The sequence below is a fragment of the Piliocolobus tephrosceles genome, chromosome 8, assembly GCF_002776525.5.
Source record: "Piliocolobus tephrosceles isolate RC106 chromosome 8, ASM277652v3, whole genome shotgun sequence".
Classification (NCBI taxonomy): Eukaryota; Metazoa; Chordata; class Mammalia; order Primates; family Cercopithecidae; genus Piliocolobus; species Piliocolobus tephrosceles.
The window spans coordinates 63,588,405-63,608,448 of NC_045441.1; the positions used below are offsets into that span (position 1 = coordinate 63,588,405).

Sequence of the window (20,044 nt, forward strand, 5' to 3'; positions counted from 1 at the left end):
TTGGATTTTAATCTAAAATACACTACTACACTGATAACACAGGGCTAAAAATAAGTTCATTTCAGAAGTAATTTATGAAGCTACTGAGAGTGTTTTTTATATACAGATAAAGATCAAACATTGGGGGCAAAATTGTCTAAGAAGTTTATGAATTATTGACTTAACATATCACTAAGCATTGTAGATTGCCCTCATCTAACATAGTTATAATACTATAGTATAAATGATAATCTCCTTTACGTGGACCAGAGAGAAGAATTTACATTAAAACATGTTATCCATATTTGTTATTTTATTATTTATTGTATACAACTTTGATAATAAGGACATTATAAATCATACTTTAAGCAAAAATCTATGCATGATATATGTAAGCAGTAACACTTCGAAGAAAAAAGCCATGAAAGCATTTACCTAAAATTTAGTAACATCGAAAAACACTAGTTTGTGCATAGTAATGATTGAAATCTTCATAATACACTAGAATACTGGTAAGTCCTCAGGTATTATAAGAAAAACCTGGTATAGGAAAAGACTCAATGAGACACATCCACATCCTTAAATGTGCACATCATCTAGAAATAAATCTCTCAATGTAGCGGTGCACTAAGCATCCTTTGTTTGGCACTTAATACAGACAAACGGGTATTTGGTTTAATGTGATTTTATTATTCTTAGATACATTTTAGTTATTTTATATAGATAAAAATATACAATATTGCTTTTAAAACTTTTAATTTTATAACTGTATAACTGATTGTCATAATATTCACGATTAAAAAGCCTATTTTTCCACTAAACAGTTTCTCCAGTAACATGTGGAAGAGAGTAACAAAAATGGTTTATGTAAGACTTAAAATAAAAGGTTTAAATGTAAAAATAGAGTATTAATCTAGACCACTGGTCTAAATCCTTAAAAGGATACGTCATGCTGGAAACAAATTATGAAATGTTTCAGACAAATTTTCAAAACTTAAATTGATCCTACAGGTTCAAAGTTTTGACTGAAAATACATAGAACTGAGAGATATTTTGTACGAAGACACTTTTATATACATTCATTTACTAAAAAAAGTAAAAGAAATAAGAACTGTATTTTTTTTTTTTTTTTTTTTTTTTTTTTTGGAGATGGAGTCTCAGTCTATTGCCAGGCTGGAGTGCAGTGGTGTGATCTCAGCTCTGCAACCTCTGTCTCCTGGGTTCAGGCTATTTTCCTGCCTCAGCCTCCCGAGTAGCTACGACTACAGGCTCACGTCACCATGCTCAGCTAATTTTTGTATTTTTAGCAGAGACGGGGTTTCACCATGTTGGTCAGGATGGTCTCGATCTCTTGACCTTGTGATCCACCCTCTTCGCCCTCCTCCCAAAGCGCGGGGATTACAGGCGTGAGCCACTGCACCTGGCCGAGAATTGTATTTTAATATATCTCAGTTTGGGATTCCATCAGATTTTAAAATAATACATGTAAAATGTGTCTAAGCTCTTCAGCTCTCATAGCTAAAGGAAAGAATAGCTGAGTGTGGTGGCTCACGCCTGTAATCCCAACATTTTGGGAGGCCAAGGTGGGAGGCTCACCTGAGGTCAGGAGTTTGAGACCAGCCTGGCCAACATGGTGAAACCCGTTTCTACTAAAAATACAAAAATTAGCTGGGCATGGTGCCACATACCTGTAATCCCAGCAACTTGGTAGGCTAAGGCAGGAGAATCGCTTGAACCCAGGAGGTAGAGGTTGCAGTGAGCCAAGATTGTGCCACTGCACTCCAGTCTGGGCGGCAGAGTGAGACTCTGTCTCAAAAAAAAGAAGAAAAAAAGAAAAGATGGTGTCATGTTTTCTTTTAAGCCATTTCAGGACAGTAAAGTTGGTAGAGTGATGAATTTGCCTACTGGTAAAGAAGATCAATATATCATTAAAAACCTAATGTTTGAAGGTAAATGAACTGTGTGGTTGTCTTTTTCTTAATACCAACTTTAAGCAATTGGATTCATTACTTTATTTCTTACAAAGACACACTGATAAAGTATGAAAAGCCCCAACAAATTATTTAAGTGCATATATAAGGTATGGACTTTTTAAAATGAAAAACTGCAAATATCTTACAAATAATTTTGTTCATTATATCTATACAATGCACCATTCAATTCACTCATTACAATACTTTGCACCAAACATTGCTATCTGCAATCTTAACACTCCTCAAATATGAGAAAAACAAATAGTTTCCACTGTTCTAAGAAGCGAAATTTATAAAGTCAACACAATATATTATCAAGGTTTATAGGTCTAAAACAGTTTTTAAAGACAATTTATACACATTGAAATGGGTGCTTTGCTTAATATAATTAAAAAGTTAGAAATAAAGCTTCTTGCAATTTAATAAACATGGTTGCAGTTAACAGCAGATTTTTCACATTGCAACATTCAACTATCATCATGGAGTCTTCAATAAAGGTAAAGAGTGGTATATTTCTTCTGAAAACACTGTTGAGAAACTTAAGTGCGATTGTCTTAATATTTTTATAATAATTAAGAATAATTTGGAAAGACATTTTACTTTTAAATTTTTTCAACATAAGGCACATAGCAACATTTATAGTCTAGAAACAACTAAATTATGTAATAATTATTTTTTTCAATCATTATTTGCCCTTTACCTAAAGAAAATAGGTGAGTAGAAGAGTTAAAACATGCCTGAATTAATGAAAATGGTTGGATTTAGGAAATACAAATAATATCTGTGTGCAGAAAGGTATTCATTTAAAAAAGAAAAAGAATACTTTATATAAAATATACATCCTACAGTGTTACAGGTAGAAAAAAATGTGAGGCACTTAGATGAACAGTGGAGGAGGAAAGCACTGAGATCATCTTTTTATAAAAAGCACCAAACCATTTATTTTAACATCCGAGATAAAAGCAGAGGTTAACATGATAGGAAAAACTAGTTTAGTTCTGTAACTTTGTATTTGGGGAACTAATAAGAATCCAGTAGTTCAAAACTCAAAGTATTTTATTTTTATTCTGACAGAAATAATTCAAATAGAGAATGTTTTCTAATTTAAAAAAGTCTTAGTTTCCCTGATAAAGTTTTGCATATTTTGTGGTGCTCAGAATAATGTGAAATGTAGATGGTATCTCACTACTCTGTGGCAGTACACTTTCTATCTTAATGACTATAGTATAGGTACTATTTTGATACCATTTTTAATCTTCCTTTTCTAAAACCAAAAATTAAAATTTGGTTTGGAATAATTGTGAATAGCATGCATCAATGCCTCCATGTGAACTTGCTGACGTCCAACAGTGACAGTTTTATTATTCCATAATCCTTCACAAACTAATTTAATCCAAAAACCAGGGTCAAAATTGGGCTTGGAATTACAGGAATCCACTTGTCAAATCAGGAAAAGGTCTGGCTTCTGACGGATGATGAAGTGGCTGAAGATGTGTGGTAGCCTGAGTGTTATTTATGTTATTTAATTCAGCTGGATATGTTTCATTTAAAACTCCATTCTGAAACTGAAAACAAAAACGGTGATGCAACTTATTGGAATAGATCTTCCAAGTATCTTAAGCCACTAAATAATACATTAACATGTATTTTTAAAATCTTACCCCTGAGAGTTGTAAACTTTAAGTTCCTTTACTGCTGCTAAATTTAAATCTTTCACACAGTGAAGACATACTGAGGATATACTATGTATTAGTTGCATTTATAACCTGTTTTTCCATTAATCTGACAGGAAATTTTGAACATGGTACAGATGAGTGATACAGCTGTCTCATTTCAGATTGCCTTTGGGTCAGGCAGGAATTGATGGGTCAAAGAGCACTAGTCAGGAATTACAGTTAAATATTCTCTGTCATAAGTAGGTTTGCTTTGACCAGGTTTCAAGTTATAGGTGTCAATGAACTGATTATATTCAGGAATCTTACATTGGAATGCAAAACTTTTCCAAAAAAGGCAGCTTCTGATTTTCTAAATGTTTCTAAATATTCCTAAAATATTACACCACAGGTATGATTTTCATAACCGATTTCTTATTCATACTTTTAATTAATACTACTGAAAGCACAGTTCTAATTACAGAATCAAGTTACCAAAAGAAAATGCCCTTTCTTGTTTTCTTACACTGCAATGAATCTTGTTTTTTATAACTGCTAGTAGAAAAAAGAAAAATAAAAAGGAACGATATGAAGATACACAGCTCTGTAGAGTTTTACAGATTATAGAGCCTTTATATTTTAGTTAGTGGAAGTTCTGGAAACTTTAAAACAGATTAAAATCATAGCCTTAATTGCTTCAAATAAAATCTACCTTTGTAAAGCCTACATAACAGGCTTCAGTAACCAAAATGTTAATTACTTCACAGATCCTCCAAAACATATATAAAATCTATAGTAAAAGTCATATAACCTGTCTCTTCAATGAATGGCAATACTGTAAATTCTTTAAATAAAAAGTATTACCTGTCCAGATAATGGTGAGTTTTAAATGATTTTTTCTTATTACTCATAACACAATTCATGTCAGCCATTCTCTTTAAACATACTGTACAGAGCAGTGTCATCCAATAGAAATATAATGTGAGTCACATACAGAACTTAAATTTTTGGCCACAGTAGATTAAATAAAATACATTACTAAAGTTAATTTTACCTGTTTCTTTTTACTTTTTATTTTATTTTATTTTATTTATTTATTTATTTATTTATTTTTTGAGGCGGAGTCTCGCTCTGTCGCCCGGGCTGAAGTGCAGTGGCCGGATCTCAGCTCACTGCAAGCTCCGCCTCCCGGGTTTAAGCCATTCTCCTGCCTCAGCCTCCCGAGTAGCTGGGACTACAGGCGCCCGCCACCTCGCCCGGCTAGTTTTTTGTATTTTTTAGTAGAGACGGGGTTTCACTGTATTAGCCAGGATGGTCTCGATCTCCTGACCTCGTGATCCACACGTCTCGGCCTCCCAAAGTGCTGGGATTACAGGCTTGAGCCACCGTGCCCGGCCTCTTTTTACTTTTTTAATGTGGCTGCTGAAAAACTAATCATCTCAACATGAAATCAACAATAAAAGATGAGACATTTTACATTCTTTTTTCAAGCCAAGTCTTCAAAAATCCAATGTGTATTTCACACAGCACATCTCAATTTGGACTAGCCACATTTCAAGTGCTCAACAGCTACTCAGTGGCTCAATATTGAGTGTCTTAGCTCAATAACATCTACTCTGGAGCATATGTAGGTCTACAGAATTATTTGGTTATTCACAAAGAAAGAATAAAAAGTAGTGAGGGGAAAACACTGCAAAGAACTTACGTGCTACTCACGCAACTCCTTATTCAAAATGCTATTTTACAGAATTAACTTCTGTACAATTTGCTTTACTCAAGAGTAAAATATACTTTCATAGCAATTTTCTGAGATAGACTAACTGAATATTATTCAATTTTAATACAATTGAAAGATGTAAGGAATGAGAATAAGAAAAAATCTTCACCATCATTTTCTATTAAAAAGCTCATAAACGATTACACAAGCAAAATGTATGAAAAAAGCCAGAAAATACAATTAAAGATAAAGCTTCAGGTCATACTTTTAATTATTATACTCTAATACAGAGTAAACAGGGGCCAAGGAGCTTAATTTTAGCCAAGATATTCTTTAAAGCTAAACTTAAATATACTTTAAAATGAACTAAATATTTTCTAATGGAAAAGCATAAATGCAAACATGATATATTCCTGAGTGGCCAGAGACAGCAGCTATTAACATTATGTTAACTTTTTTTTTCAGTGATCATTTTTAAAGTGTGCTCATGCCAGATAGATTCTGATGACACATTTAAACAACAAAAATACACTATCAAGCTTCATTTCCATGACAGAAAGCCAGCTGAGTTACCTCTTTTAAGAAAGGCAGAAAAGAAAGCCATTCTACTTTAAAGGATAAAATGAGGATAGGGGAGGTAATGTGGAGGAATAGCTCGAGAACAGGGACGTGCCTAGGACTGAATTCCAGGGATATAATTAATCTAGAGTTTCAAAGGCATTGTAAGAAAGCACACTTACATTTGAGTTTAACTCAACTTCAAACATATATAAAAAAAATAGAGCTTTGAAGAAATTATTCTTAAAAATTGCAATACTTTTTAAAGTTTGAATTTTTAAATTGCCATATTTTTAAAGAATCCAGAAAGAATAAACCAAATGATCTATTTTAAACATAATACTTCTAAAAACTAATTTCACCTGGTAATTTAGGTCATCGTATATTAAGGACACATTCATGTTGCTTCAGTCCTTCATATCCTTCTCCCTCATGAATCAGGTGAATGATATATTAGTAACATACTAGAAAAAGTACAGGCTTGTAAAAAAAAAAAAAAAAAAGGTAGTCACAGATATAATGAAAAATGTTGTCTCCATGAACGCTATAGAAAATAGATTAAAATCAGCTGACATAAAAAATGTGTAACATGTCTATAAGGTAAAAACAATCACTGAAAGATTTTTTCAGTTTGATAACACCCTTACCTTGTTTAAAAATGCCTGCTGGCCTGGCAGTACTGGGTTGTACTGCATCTGACCCACATGGGTGTGCTGAGGTTCTGGCTGGCACTGATACATCGACATGGCCCCAGCATAACATGTCTGAGGAGTTACTATGGCTGACTGTGGATTTAATTCATGCTTTTGGTTTTCAGGAACTTGTAAACAAGTGACAAAATCTTCTAAACTAGAAGTAGTGGGGTATGGGGATGGTTCATAACTCCCCATAGGACAGTCCAGCTCTGTACATTTGGAATGTTGTGGTAATACAGGCTGATTACAGGAAATAAAGTTCTGTGTATAAGGCACAGAATCCATTTCAGATTTGTAGGGGAACTCTTGATTGATCCCATGTAAGTCTGAAAAGACATTATATTGTTGTGGGTCTTGCTGTGGACAACTGAAAGGCATGAATTGGTTAGAGCTCCAATTTGCAAACACGCCATTAACTTGCATATGCTTCATTTTCTGACACAGTTGTTGCTGTGGCTCCACTACCGCTTGCATTTGGTGATGCTGTTGTTGCTGTTGCTGTTCTAACTGTAGGTGTTCCTGTACCATACAGCTTGAGTTCAGAGCCAGGGACTGCTGCTGTTGATAATCTGAAGGTATGAAGGGAGACTTATTTAAAGAATCTTGAATATATGTCAGGATTTCATCTGTTAAGTCAATGTCTCTGAAGTCAACCTCGCCGGAAAAATCATTTCTGAAAAATTTTTCATTCTGCATGTGTTTGATGTCTTCAAAATCAACGCCTAGGTTTTTCATAATGCTGTACAAGTCACTGTTTTTACTATCCTGAAAGAGCCCTAGGTGACCCCCAGCAAATGAGTTCACATCCTGAGGCTGGTCAATTTGCTCATGTTTCAGGATAGTATCATTTCCCATTGGTGCAGTATTATCTTGCCAATTTCTGCATTCATTCATAGATTCGTTAAAGAAATTGTTTTCAAAAGATGCAGTACCTGAAGTACTTGAAGCAGGACAGAGATAAATAGACTCATCTTGTTGCATCATGGCAGCCAGGAGGGAACTAGGATTGACAGAATCCTTGTTCAGAGTTGATTTGGTAGCAGAGTCTTTTTCGCTAGTGCCGTTTTTAGTCCTTAGTGGTACGGGATCCATTATGGCAGGAAAAGGGTTGGTTGCCTCATACAACAAAGCTTCTCCAGTGGTAAACATAAAAGGCAACGTCATATTTCGTTTTCGTAAATGCTCGCTTCCTTCCTCATCTCTAAAGTTGTGTACAAAAAAGTCTTAGAGACAATTCTATCAAACATTTAAAATAAAATTAAAGAAAAACATCAAGCAAAATACATTATGATTGAATTCAAAAGGGGGCATATTTTATTTTCACCTCAATTATTCTCATGACTGGTGCTATAAAATTGTTTTTCAGACAAGCATATTTAAATGATTTAATTTTTTTAAAATAACTTAGTTAATTCCATGGTCTCATTACATCCCTACCTGACACCATGGAAAAACAAAAACAAAAACAAAAACAAAATTGTGTGGAATAAAGATCTACACATAAAAACAGACGATGAGAATTTAGGGGCCAGGCATGGTGGTGCATGCCTGTAATGACAGCACTTTGGGAGGCTCATGTGTGCGGACTGCTTGAGCCCAGGATTTTGAGACTAACCTGGGAAACATGGCGACACTCCCACCTCTACAAAAAAATAAAAATTAGCTAGGCGTGGTGGCACATGCCTACAGTCTCATCTACTCAGGAAGCTGAGGCAGGAGGACCGCCCGAGCCGGGAGGTTAAGGCTGCAGTGAGCCACGTTTGTGCCACTGCACTCCAGCCTAGGTGATAGAGTAAGATTCTGTCTCAAAAAATAATAATAATAATAACAAAATAAAAAAAAATTAGGAATTAGAAACTTAAGAATCTGAAACAACAAACCTCTCTAATAAAACCCAGAAGCTATAAAGACAAAGATTGGCATAATTAGTAATATGAAAGTTGTTTAATATTAAAGTATTTGTATTTTTGCAATAGAATTCTTAAATAAAATATTTGTAACATATATAATGTATTTATAATTTAATATATATATATAAAATTTCATATCCATAATAAAGAGCTCCAATAGTGTCTAAGAGAGAGGCAAACAACTCAACAGAAAAACAGGTAAATGATACAAACGTAATTTATAAAAGAAAAATGTCCTAGAAAGATGTAAAAAGATGCCCCCCATTAGTAATAAATAAATGAAAACATGTCTTAGTAACAGAAGCACACAAAGTATCAACAAATATATAGAAATATGAACACAATTAACAAACTAGACTTCTGATATACAAAAAGAACAACATACTCCCAAATGACAGAACATGTATTCTTCACAAGATTACACGGGATATTTTACCAATGTAGACCATGTATTAGATCATAAAATAAGCCACCACAAATTTCAAAAAAACTGAAATTCATTCAGAGAACGTTTTCTGACTATAGTGGAACTAAGCTAAGTCAATTACAAAAAGGCAACTAGAAAAATCCCCAAACACCAAAAAGTACAGTAACACTGTATTTCTAAATAATTCGTGAATAAAAATAAAATAAAAAGAAAATTAGCCAGTATTTTCAATTAAATAAAAATAAGATAGCAAAAGATGAGGGTTGTAAAGTTGTACTTAAAGGGAAACTGATATATATGTTTAAGTATATATTTTTTAAAAGTTGGATAAAATTGTAAATTATACCCAAAGAAAGTAGAAGGAATAAAATAATAATGAGCAGACATAATTAAAATTGAAAACAAATGTATAAAATAGAAAAAAAATCAACAAACCAAAAGTTGGATCCTAATAAAGACTAATAAAGTCTAATTTTAAAAAGGTGCCTTCTAGAAACATTGATCAAGGGAGAAGGACAAATCTGTAGAGGTACACACATACCCACGCACTCATATACATCTGTACGCACATACTCATGTACTTCCATGGGTACTTATATACACACATACATTCACCATGTTCATGGGTTCAAAGATTCAGTATGAAAAAGATGTTAATTCTCCCCAAATGATCTACAGTTTCAAGGTAATCTCACTCAAAATCTCAACAGATTTTCAGACAACTGTTTTCTAAAATGTATATGGATTTATAAAGGGCAAAGAAGAACCAAGGCAATCTTCAAGCAGAACAAAAAAGGCGAAACAAACAAAATGAAGACACACTCAGATATAGAAATTTATAATAAAGATAGAATAACTAGGACTGTGTAGTGCTAGATAAAATAGACAACTACACCAATGGAGCTATTAATAGAACAACACAATCCAGACAGAGAACCAAAGACAAAATCCCCTGATCGAAATACAGTGCAGTGGGGAAAAGATGACCTTCTCAGTAAATCATCTTTTCAATGTCGTGACTGGTCAATTGGGTACACATGTAAGGGCTGGGGGGAATCAATCCTTACCTCAAGCCACAGACAAAAATCAGTTCTCCAGGGTGTGAGGAAACATTTGCAATACAAATATTTGATAAAGGACTCTTTTGTAACATACGTAAGAAACTCTTGAAATCACTGCTGGGTTTAGAGAACATATTCTAAATAAAGCATTGTTATAGTTTTCTTTTATTTTACCAATGATACTACCTTTTCATATGTACTTCATATGCCCAGGATAAAACCCTAGTGTTTTCTTCTACTATTCTTTCTATAGCTCTGCACATGTAGCTGCTCAATAAAATTTGTCAATTCTATCTTCTCAATGTCTCTCACCTGTGCTCTTCTTTCTAGACAAATTACTTAAACTTTTCAGTTTTTATTTACAGACTAAATTCTGCCTGAATTATTTTTATGCTTTCGCGTAAGAGGACTTATGAAAACAAAACTGTTAACAAAAACAGGAAACATTCTTTTGCTTACGTTAGTGGTCTCTGAGTCGCAATGATAAAATCTGGTCTTCCATTTTTATAAAGCAGGCGTGCATTAGACTGGACCCACATCCATTGATTGTTTTTTGTAAGAAGCCGGAAAACTATCAAGCCACTTTCTCCAGTCTTAATCACTAAAATAAAATTAAAAAATTAAATTATCAAACCCCAAATCAATATATTAAAGAATATTCCTAAAACAAAGCTCTTGTGACATAGTTCTGGATGTATTTCTTTTATCCCCAAAGACAATACATTTTAAACATACACAAAAAAAGGCATGGAAATGGTTTTTCAGAGTTTTTTTTTTTCCATTTCAGACTAAATTTATTATTTTAAATGTTAAAGGGAAGATTATGTACCAGATAATTTTAGTAACACAGGAAAGTAGAGAAAGAGCATAAATTGGGGAAAAAAAGGATTAAAAAATTATTTTTAAATAGGGAATATTTTCCTACAGGCTAATACTTTATAATTTTAAAGTAGAGTTATTAACATTATTGTTACAATATTAACATAGATTTATGAATTGATAACAATGTAATTTAAAAATTCCCAAGCAAAACTTAATGGGCCAAATGGTTATTTTTTAATAACTAAACAACAATATTTCTATGAGGCAGGTGTAGACAAGTTAATGAACAAAAAGTGTAACCCTGGTTAATCATGATGATAAGTTACTAAGTAGAAGTTTATCCATGTAGTTTACTTAAACACGTTACATTACGTAAGAATGTGAAACATGTACTACAGTATATGCCGTTTTTTTCTTCATGTTCATAAGGAACTACAACTTACTCCGGATATGGGACTCAGCACAATAAAGCATATCAGCAGCATGAATAAACTGATACCCTGATCCTTTTGCGCACAGCTCTGCTTCAGTATATCCTAAAAGAATTCTTCCTCTGTTTAAAATTAAAAAAGGTAAAATAAGAATGAATTATGATTTAACATAAACGAAATAACCAAGATAAATTCATTGGTTTTACGCTAGTTTCTGCAATATGTTTTAGTTCACATTTAGAATTTCACATCGGTAAGTAGATATGAAATTAAACACATCTATGTAAACTGCTCTTCCTTGCTTATGATTGCAAATTTCAGTTTCAGCCTATTTTCTTTTCCTGAATAAAACCATGGAAATTAGTATGCTAAAAATGAATCTAATAGAGCAGATGTATGGGTAACAGAAAATCTTTAATAAAAATCTGGAATGTTTTTATAATCTATTTTTAGGGAAGAAGGTTTTTCAAATTACCTCTCTGCGTTCCCACAATAGAAAGGAGAGAGGCACTGATATGTTTTGATACGATATAAATGCTTAATATCAGACTCTTGCTCACAATTTTCTGAAAGTTACTGAAACTTCTGGGGCTAGAAATCAAATAACATTTGTACCATTTAAAAACATAAAACAAACCAACATAAATGTCATCAGAAGAACAAACCTTACTAATATATAAGAACATCATCATCTGAGACAAGTCTTGCAAAAAATTAAAAAGATGATTTGTGACCCTCATGAAATTATTTTTACTGTAAAAGCCTACACTGAAAGAATAAAAGCTAATAGCCAATCTAATAATAAACATTACATACAGTCCACAATGTATGTTTTACATGCTAAGAGAGACTTACTGAATCATAATGTACATCTGACAAAATAAAAGTGAAAAAGTCTCACTTACTTGGCATCACAACTAATAGGTGTGAAGTCTAGTTTGTGTTTGGTTCTATAGATGAAATTTTTGGTCCGGATTTCAAGTATGGATGGTGGCTGAAGTGGAGTAGCTATTGCAAACAAAGCCAACTGAGGTGGAAGTATTGATCCATCTTTCCCTTTCTTTTTCTGTCCATGAAGATACTTTAACCTCCCTTGGAAATTCATTGCCTTAAAAAAAAAAACAACAAAAAAAGTTCATTAAAATTAAAAATACAAAATTTTCTTTTAAAAAGGCTCCATTATGGCTGCTTCTAGGGTGCTTGATAATTCCATAAATATTCCTGAAGCTGAGAACTGTTAGTTTCTTTCATTCCTGTCTCCATGGGACGCCCATTAAAACTATCCCAAAGAGTAATATGAGAAATATTCTAAAGGGATAAGTGAACCACTCCTTGTTCCTAATGGTCATGACATCAATACCTATATAATTTTCCAAGCTTGCCATTACCCTATCATTTTCACCTTGCACAGCTCCTTGCACACCAGGCAATCAATATACCCTGAATGGTGATAAAGCCCTAAACATTCATTTTCAAGCATACATGAACTATACTGCAGCTCATAGCATATTGCATAGTTCATAGTAATCTTTTCCATAGAGACAAAATATAATTTTATTAAAACACTAAAATGAATCATCATGAAAACACATAAAGAACGCAGAGCCCTACTGAGGAAAGATACGGAATAAATTTAGAAGACAGGGAAAACAAAGGCAACTTAAACATGAACATGATATATTTAATTGGTTAAAACAGTATCAACCAGTCCAAGGGATGGTTCTGACATCAAAATAATAGCAGCGCAAGGAGGAAAAGACCCTCCTGCACACAGATATTCCACCTCAGACATACAGTCACATGTCACTTAACAAAAGGGGGCATGTTCCGTGAAATGTGTCCTTAGGCAATTTCGTTATCCTGTGAACATCAGAGGGTAGGTACACAAACCTAGATGGTATACCTTACTATGCATCTAAGTCATACAGTATAGCCTTTTGTTTCTAGGCTACAAACCTGTACAGCATGCTATCATACTGAATACTTTAAGTAATTGTAACACAGTAAGTATTTGTGTATCTAAACATAGAAAACACACAGTAAAAATAAAGTATAAAAAAATGGTATACCTGTATAAGAGTACTTATTGTAAATAAGGCAGGCAGGACTGAAAGTTGCTCTGGTTTAGTCAGTGAGTGAGTGGTGAGTGAATGTGAAGGCCTGAGACATTACTGTACATTACTATAGAGTTTATAAACACTATACACTTAGGCTACACTGAATTAATAAAAAATATTTTCCTTTAGGCTCGTCGCAGTGGCTCATGCCTGTAATCCCAGCACAACTTACTGTAACTTTTTTACTTTATAAACTTTTACATTTTTAACTGTTGACTCTTTGGTAATAACACTTAAACACAGTGTACAGCTACACAAAAATATTTTCTTTCTTTACATCCTTATACTATAAGCTTTTTCCTATTTTTTTAAATTTTTTTTTACATTTTAAACTTTTGTGTTAAAAACTAAGACATAAATCCACACATTAGCTTAGGTCTGCACCGGGTGAGGATCATTAATGTTCCTATCGTCCACCTCTACATCTTGTCCCACTGGAAGGTCTGCAGGAGCAATAACATGCATGGAGCTGTCATCTCCTGTGATCTTCTTTTGGAATATTTCCTGAAGGACATACCTGAGCCTGCTTTACAGTTAACCTTATTCTAAAATAATGATTAAAATAAAACATTAAAAGTATAATAAAAAATAAAGTAAAATAATGATTAACAGTAAATACATAAATACATAGTGATTTATTACTTTCAAGTATTATGTATCATACATAATTGTATGTGCTATACTTTTTATATGACTGGCAACACAGGTTTGCTTCCATCAGCATCACCATCAACATGTGAGTAATGCTATGACATCATTAGGTGATAGGGATTTTCCGGCTCCATTATGATCTCATGGGACTATCATCATATACGTGGTCTGTTACTGACCAAAGCATCATTATGCAGCACATGACTCTACATACTAATTGTTCATGAGCAATAATACTGAGAAAACTACCTCAAAGCACAATTCAAATTCTGGGTCAGCAAAATCCTCTTCAGAAATAAACACATAAACAAAAATCATTGCTTTGTAATGCTTAATTTTTTTTTTTTTTTTTTTTTTTTTTTGAGGTGGAGTCTCGCTCTGTCACCCGGACTGAAGTACTGTGGCCGGATCTCAGCTCACTGCAAGCTCCGCCTCCCGGGTTCACGCCATTCTCCTGCCTCAGCCTCCCGAGTAGCTGGGACTACAGGCGCCCGCCACCTTGCCCGGCTAGTTTTTTTGTATTTTTTAGTAGAGACAGGGTTTCACCGTGTTAGCCAGGATGGTCTCGATCTCCTGACCTCGTGATCCGCCCGTCTCGGCCTCCCAATGTAATGCTTAATTTAAGATTTGATTACCTGTTTCGAATTCCTTGTTATTCACAAAAAGTATACAATATACTCTGTATTCTCTTCTCCTGTACTTGGTGACACAAACTAAGGATACAATGAGAGACAGACAAGTACACTCTTGAGGAATCCTAAGCTACTCCCTACAGTCAACTCCTATGCAGGTGTTCAGACTTTGCAACAAGAAACAGCGTCTCCTATCAGATGATGATTCTACAATTGCGAATATACAATCATTTTTCTATGTGGCAGTTATGTGAGACATACGGAAAGGCCATTATTTTTCTGTCTAGCAGGCATTAAATCCTCCTATTAAAAAAGGGCTACATAATTCTCTCATATCTTAAAAATCCTAAAATGGTCAAAATACAAGGCTTCATGTTATTTCACTCAATCTTTGTTACTATATTCTAAAGAACAGTTTTCTGAGTTATAGAGGATAGTCAAAATCAGAAATAATCATTTTAAAATGCTACCTTGCTTTATCAAATTATTTGGTAGATTTTTAAAGCTGAAATCAAAGATAACCACAGAAAATTGGCTTCACTTGACTTTTTTTTCTATAACTTAATGTTAAACCAAATTTGGGCTGAAGATGCCTCTGCTCCTTAAGTCCTTACTAAGGAATTGCAACTTCGTTTACTATATAAACTAACGGAAAGCCTAATAGTAAAAGTGGACTTTTGTAACCAAATAGCTGAGTCTCAGTCAGTCACAGGTGACCAACTAATCAGATCATCTTCAAATAAGGCAAACCCCAAGCTGTAATCAATCAGCTATTTCTGTACCTCACTTGCATTTTCTGTTCACAAATGCTCCAGCCCATGTTTTTATGTGAGCTCTCCGAACCTCTCTGGTTCCGAGGGCTGCCTGATTTGGGAACAGTTCCTTGATGAATTAAATTTTGCTAAATTAAATTTGCCTCAAGCTTTTATTTTAACCACAGTTAAGAGCCAGTATCATAAGATTTTGTACCTTACCAGAAAACCAGATGAATTATCCAGCAGACACCTTAGACGACATATGAAGCACCTCTCCATACAAGGAGAGTTTTCTGGAGGAATCTGGTCTGTGTTATAACAGACTAATGGCTGGGGGAGACCAGAGCCTTCTGTAGAAATAAAGGCAAAACAAAATTTACTTTCCATTTTGCTGTAAAATTAAGCATCTGAGTAGGTAAAATTTGTATTAGTTTCTAAACTGGAGTCTGTATTCTGAACACAAAAAAAATCATTTTCAGAAGAGCTAATGACAAGAAACTAAAAGTTTATTAAATATCACTTTTATCAGATAGAACTTGTGTAATTTTTATTGAGCTATCACTGTCAACAATTTTCACATTTTCTAACGCATTTTTGTTTTCTTAACACTTTAAGAAATTTCCAAAAACATTTTTTGCATTGAGAAAAGCATTTTTATACTTGCATATGCTAGCTTACTTTTTTCTTTGGTGCATTTTAAACACAACAATTTATATGCACTCAGGTATCAACCTTGTGTACCTTCCTTCCATCTTTCATGATGGTACTACTTATTTTTATAAAATACATTACTGAGTATGGCAATACTCTGTTGCCTGAAACTCATTAATGGCTCTCATTTGCCAAAATATTCCTTAGCTCAACAGGCTCACTGTGGCCTATGATTGCATATTTATATCTTTCCACTACTTCCCTATCATGGAGTTCTATGACCTTCCAGGTTCCCACCCTCCTTTCACAGAATCATATTTAAAAACTACCAACACAATCTTTTGTACCATCAATTCTTACCATCAATTCCTTGTCCAGACTCTGTACACTGAGAAGGATTTAATGCCCAGTGTAGCTGACGCTGAAATTCAGCTCGGTCTTCGGTATGGATAAGTTCATACACACTCTGATGAATGACATCAGACTAAAGAAAAAAGATACAAGGAATACAACAAAAGCACTGATTAAAAAAAATGGCTTACTAAATTAATTTTAAAGCCTATTTAGATTAGTGGGTGCTTGCTAGTGGTGATGAATACGAATTGGATGATTCCTAAAGTTCCCTAGTCACCTAAGATAGAAAAAGCTAGACAGACTGGCACTACAACAGATAAGCCAAAAGTTACTTGTCATCAGTTCCCAACGTGAATGCTCTTGCTCAAATAAGTCACCTCCCCATTCCTTAAATGCAACATATTAAAATCTGTTTATGTTTCGTATCCATGTGTTAATTTTTAGATTCTTATCTCTTCCAGGTAGCTTTTCCTAACCACCCAGGCCTCTTTGACTTCTCTAAGCTTAATGGTATTCTCTAGGTATTTCCTTCACTGTTCTCTAAAATTTTCTTCGTATAAAATTTTCACTCCAAGTAGACTCCACAAGAGCAAGGGATTGTGCCTTTACTATATCAAACCACTTTCCTCCTCTTGCCTCTCACCATTTGCTACCATGCTGAGCCCTTAGTGCTTAAACCAGAGTTTTCCCTTTTTTTAACTGCAAGTTGTAATAAAAAATACATTTCTATCTGTCACAGGTGTGTGCACAGACATATACACATGGAAAAGTTTCACAAAACACTTACCATTATTACATGAGATAATACTGTGTATTCTATATTATTTTATTCCATCCTAAACAACTAAAAAACAGTTTGATGGTGATCCACTGTCTCCACTGCATACCCATGAGCGAGTCACAACTTGTAGTTTTAAAAATGGTGTCTTAATCTACCACTTGTGTCAGATATGAATGTTGTTTTAGGAAAAAAATCCATGTATGTATATACGGGAGAAAAAAATGGATTGGAAAATGGCTGATGTCTTTGATTTTCTTACTGATATAAATTACAATATCAAATCATGATTAAGACAATTATATAATTCATTTGGCTTCAAACAGGCTTTTCTATGGACATTAATATATTTTCTTTAGAATGCAAGAAATCAGTTTAGACTTTGTGGTAGTAGCTAGATTCCACTATTTTAGTCATCTACACTTAAATCTTCCTAGGAACCTAATCTTCTCATATTAAATCATCTTGATGCCATTACGCAATTTCCAGAAGTTGCATCTGAAACACAAGTTGAAATGCACATCTCCTTTAACAAAAGCCTTCAGTGGTCTCCACTGGACATACAAGATAGTTGAAGCTCTAGTCTATATAACTGTTATTAAGACCAGCAGCCTTGTGAGCTTGATAGAAGTGCAAATTCAAGGGCCCCACTGTGAACTACTGATTCAGAACATCTGGCAATGGGTCTCAGAGATGACCAAGTTTTATCAAGGTCTTCAGGTGATTCTTGTGCACGTCGCAACTTAAGAACCAGATATATGAGAATAGCAAGCATTCAAATGTTACAATCGTTGTTAAACCATAAAAGATGTTATTGTCCTTCAAATATGTCAAGTATTTATAATTCCATCTATTCATCATTCATCCAATAACATTAAACAAGCCAGACACATTAGTTTCCTTCAATGACTTCCAGTCTAGTGCTTACAGTACTTCTATATTCCTATGTTCTCTCGTCCACCCACCTGCTACACAGTGTTTAGGTCAGCTTATATACCATTTGATTTAGGATATCTTCCGTAATCCACATAAATCAGAATTAAAGGTATAAATCATAGAATTTTACTTGTACTTTTTATACAGCACCTCATTCATTTCATAGTTGTCATATATACTCTGCTATCCATAAGTTATTTGATGCCAAATAATTTTGTATCTTCTCCCCTAGACCCTATGTGCCTGCAACTTTCTTATATATGAGATTCTTGATAAGCAAAAGAAGAAACACAATAACCATGAATCGCATAAAGATTTAAAGGAATTAATAGGGCAGTAAATTATTAATATTAGAAAAAATTATTAGCTACAAATACATAATGTATTCTACAGCACATATTGATACTTTATACATACAAATGGTCAACTGTGTCCAAAAGTATAACATACATGAAAAGTAAATGATATAATAATATAAATGATATAAGTAATATATACTTACCTGCTGAAACCCTAGATAATCTTGTATAGTAGAAGAAGCATAAAAGACCAAAGCATCTGTAGTGACAACTAATACAAAGCCATTCAGAGCCTACAAGGAAAGGAAGTTCTAAAATTAGTAATATGACTTAATATTGACCGTCACATAAAGGTTATTACTTTTATCACTGAAAAATCTTCTCTTCAAAATAGTTAAAATAATTACATTTCACAAACACAGCCATAACATACACTCCTGGACTAAGAAATACCTATTCATACCTTTTGATTTGTCTACGGAAAAATAGCTAAATTTAATGTTCAATCAGAATAACTTTGGTATAATATGGAATTCATCTTCTTCCTCATGTTTCAGATTTTCTCTTTTAAATATATTGTACATATTTTTTAAAGAACAAACTATTTAGACATCATTCACTATAGTCTATCACACTGCTTTTTTTTAGGGGGAAACTGGAGGCAAAGATGTTGATTAGACTCAAAGTAGGAACACTAAAACTCTTCTTGTACAAAGACATTTCAAGCACTGACACGAACATTTTAAGTCATAGAACATTTTAAGACTTTTATAGGAAAACACAATATATACATAATATATATGTAATTAAAATATAATACATATGCAAAGCAAGCATAGAGTGAATTCAGTCCACTAAAATTTACTGTCATTATGAACATATACTTAAATTTATCATTTTGTATGTGTTATTTCTATTTGTTCACAGCACATCCGTATGTATAATGTTTCTTTTTCTCTCTGTTTTGCCTGCTTTGGGTCCATTATTATTAGCCCATACTCTTTAGTTTGGAAGTCATAATCTCTTTTTTTAATTACTGTATAATTCAAGTCCAATATCAACTAATACCTTTATTCTCCTCTTGGATAACAGTAGTATCGTAGATCACTTTATTATCATATATTTTAATTCTACAAGCCCTCACTGTTTTCTCCTTGAGTTCAATTTGGTATTTGATCTATTCTTTACTATGTGATCATAGCTAATGTCTTCTAACACCCTCTTTTTCATGTAAGGAGAAATATAGTATGGTTTAGTTTAAGAATTGTACTGTGTAGTCAGACAGATTTGGTCTGGACTCCTGTCTCTGTCTATTACTAGCTGTGGGGTTGTGTGGCTTTGGTTAAGGTATTTACATATTTTTTAAAGAAATGGTGACCAATTTAGGGGGGCGGAGCAAGATGGCCGAATAGGAACAGCTCCAGTCTCCATCTCCCAGCGCGAGCGACACAGAAGACCGGGGATTTCTGCATTTTCAACTGAGGTACTGGGGTCGTCTCACTCGGGAGTGCCGGACAATCCGTGCGGGTCAGCTGCTGCAGCCTGACCAGCGAGAGCTGAAGCAGGGCGAGGCATCGCCTCACCTGGGAAGCGCGAGGGGGAAGGGAGTCCCTTTTCCTAGCCAGGGGAACTGAGACACACAACAC

At 33.9% G+C, this 20,044-nt stretch overlaps 1 protein-coding gene across 1 annotated transcript in view; it reads right to left on the reverse strand.

The window, feature by feature from the left end:
• Positions 1-274: 274 nt before the first annotated feature.
• The window catches only part of AHR (aryl hydrocarbon receptor), a 55,471-nt gene continuing 35,701 nt past the window's right edge, over positions 275-20,044 (reverse strand). Inside the window, exons 4-11 of the mRNA XM_023215914.3 lie at positions 18,602-18,691; positions 16,392-16,515; positions 15,600-15,730; positions 12,131-12,333; positions 11,238-11,347; positions 10,432-10,573; positions 6,527-7,775; positions 275-3,517 (exon numbers count right to left, since the gene is read on the reverse strand). Coding sequence (XP_023071682.1) covers positions 3,377-3,517; positions 6,527-7,775; positions 10,432-10,573; positions 11,238-11,347; positions 12,131-12,333; positions 15,600-15,730; positions 16,392-16,515; positions 18,602-18,691 — 2,190 coding nt within the window. The 3' untranslated portion in view covers positions 275-3,376. The remainder of the gene's footprint in view (positions 3,518-6,526; positions 7,776-10,431; positions 10,574-11,237; positions 11,348-12,130; positions 12,334-15,599; positions 15,731-16,391; positions 16,516-18,601; positions 18,692-20,044) is intronic.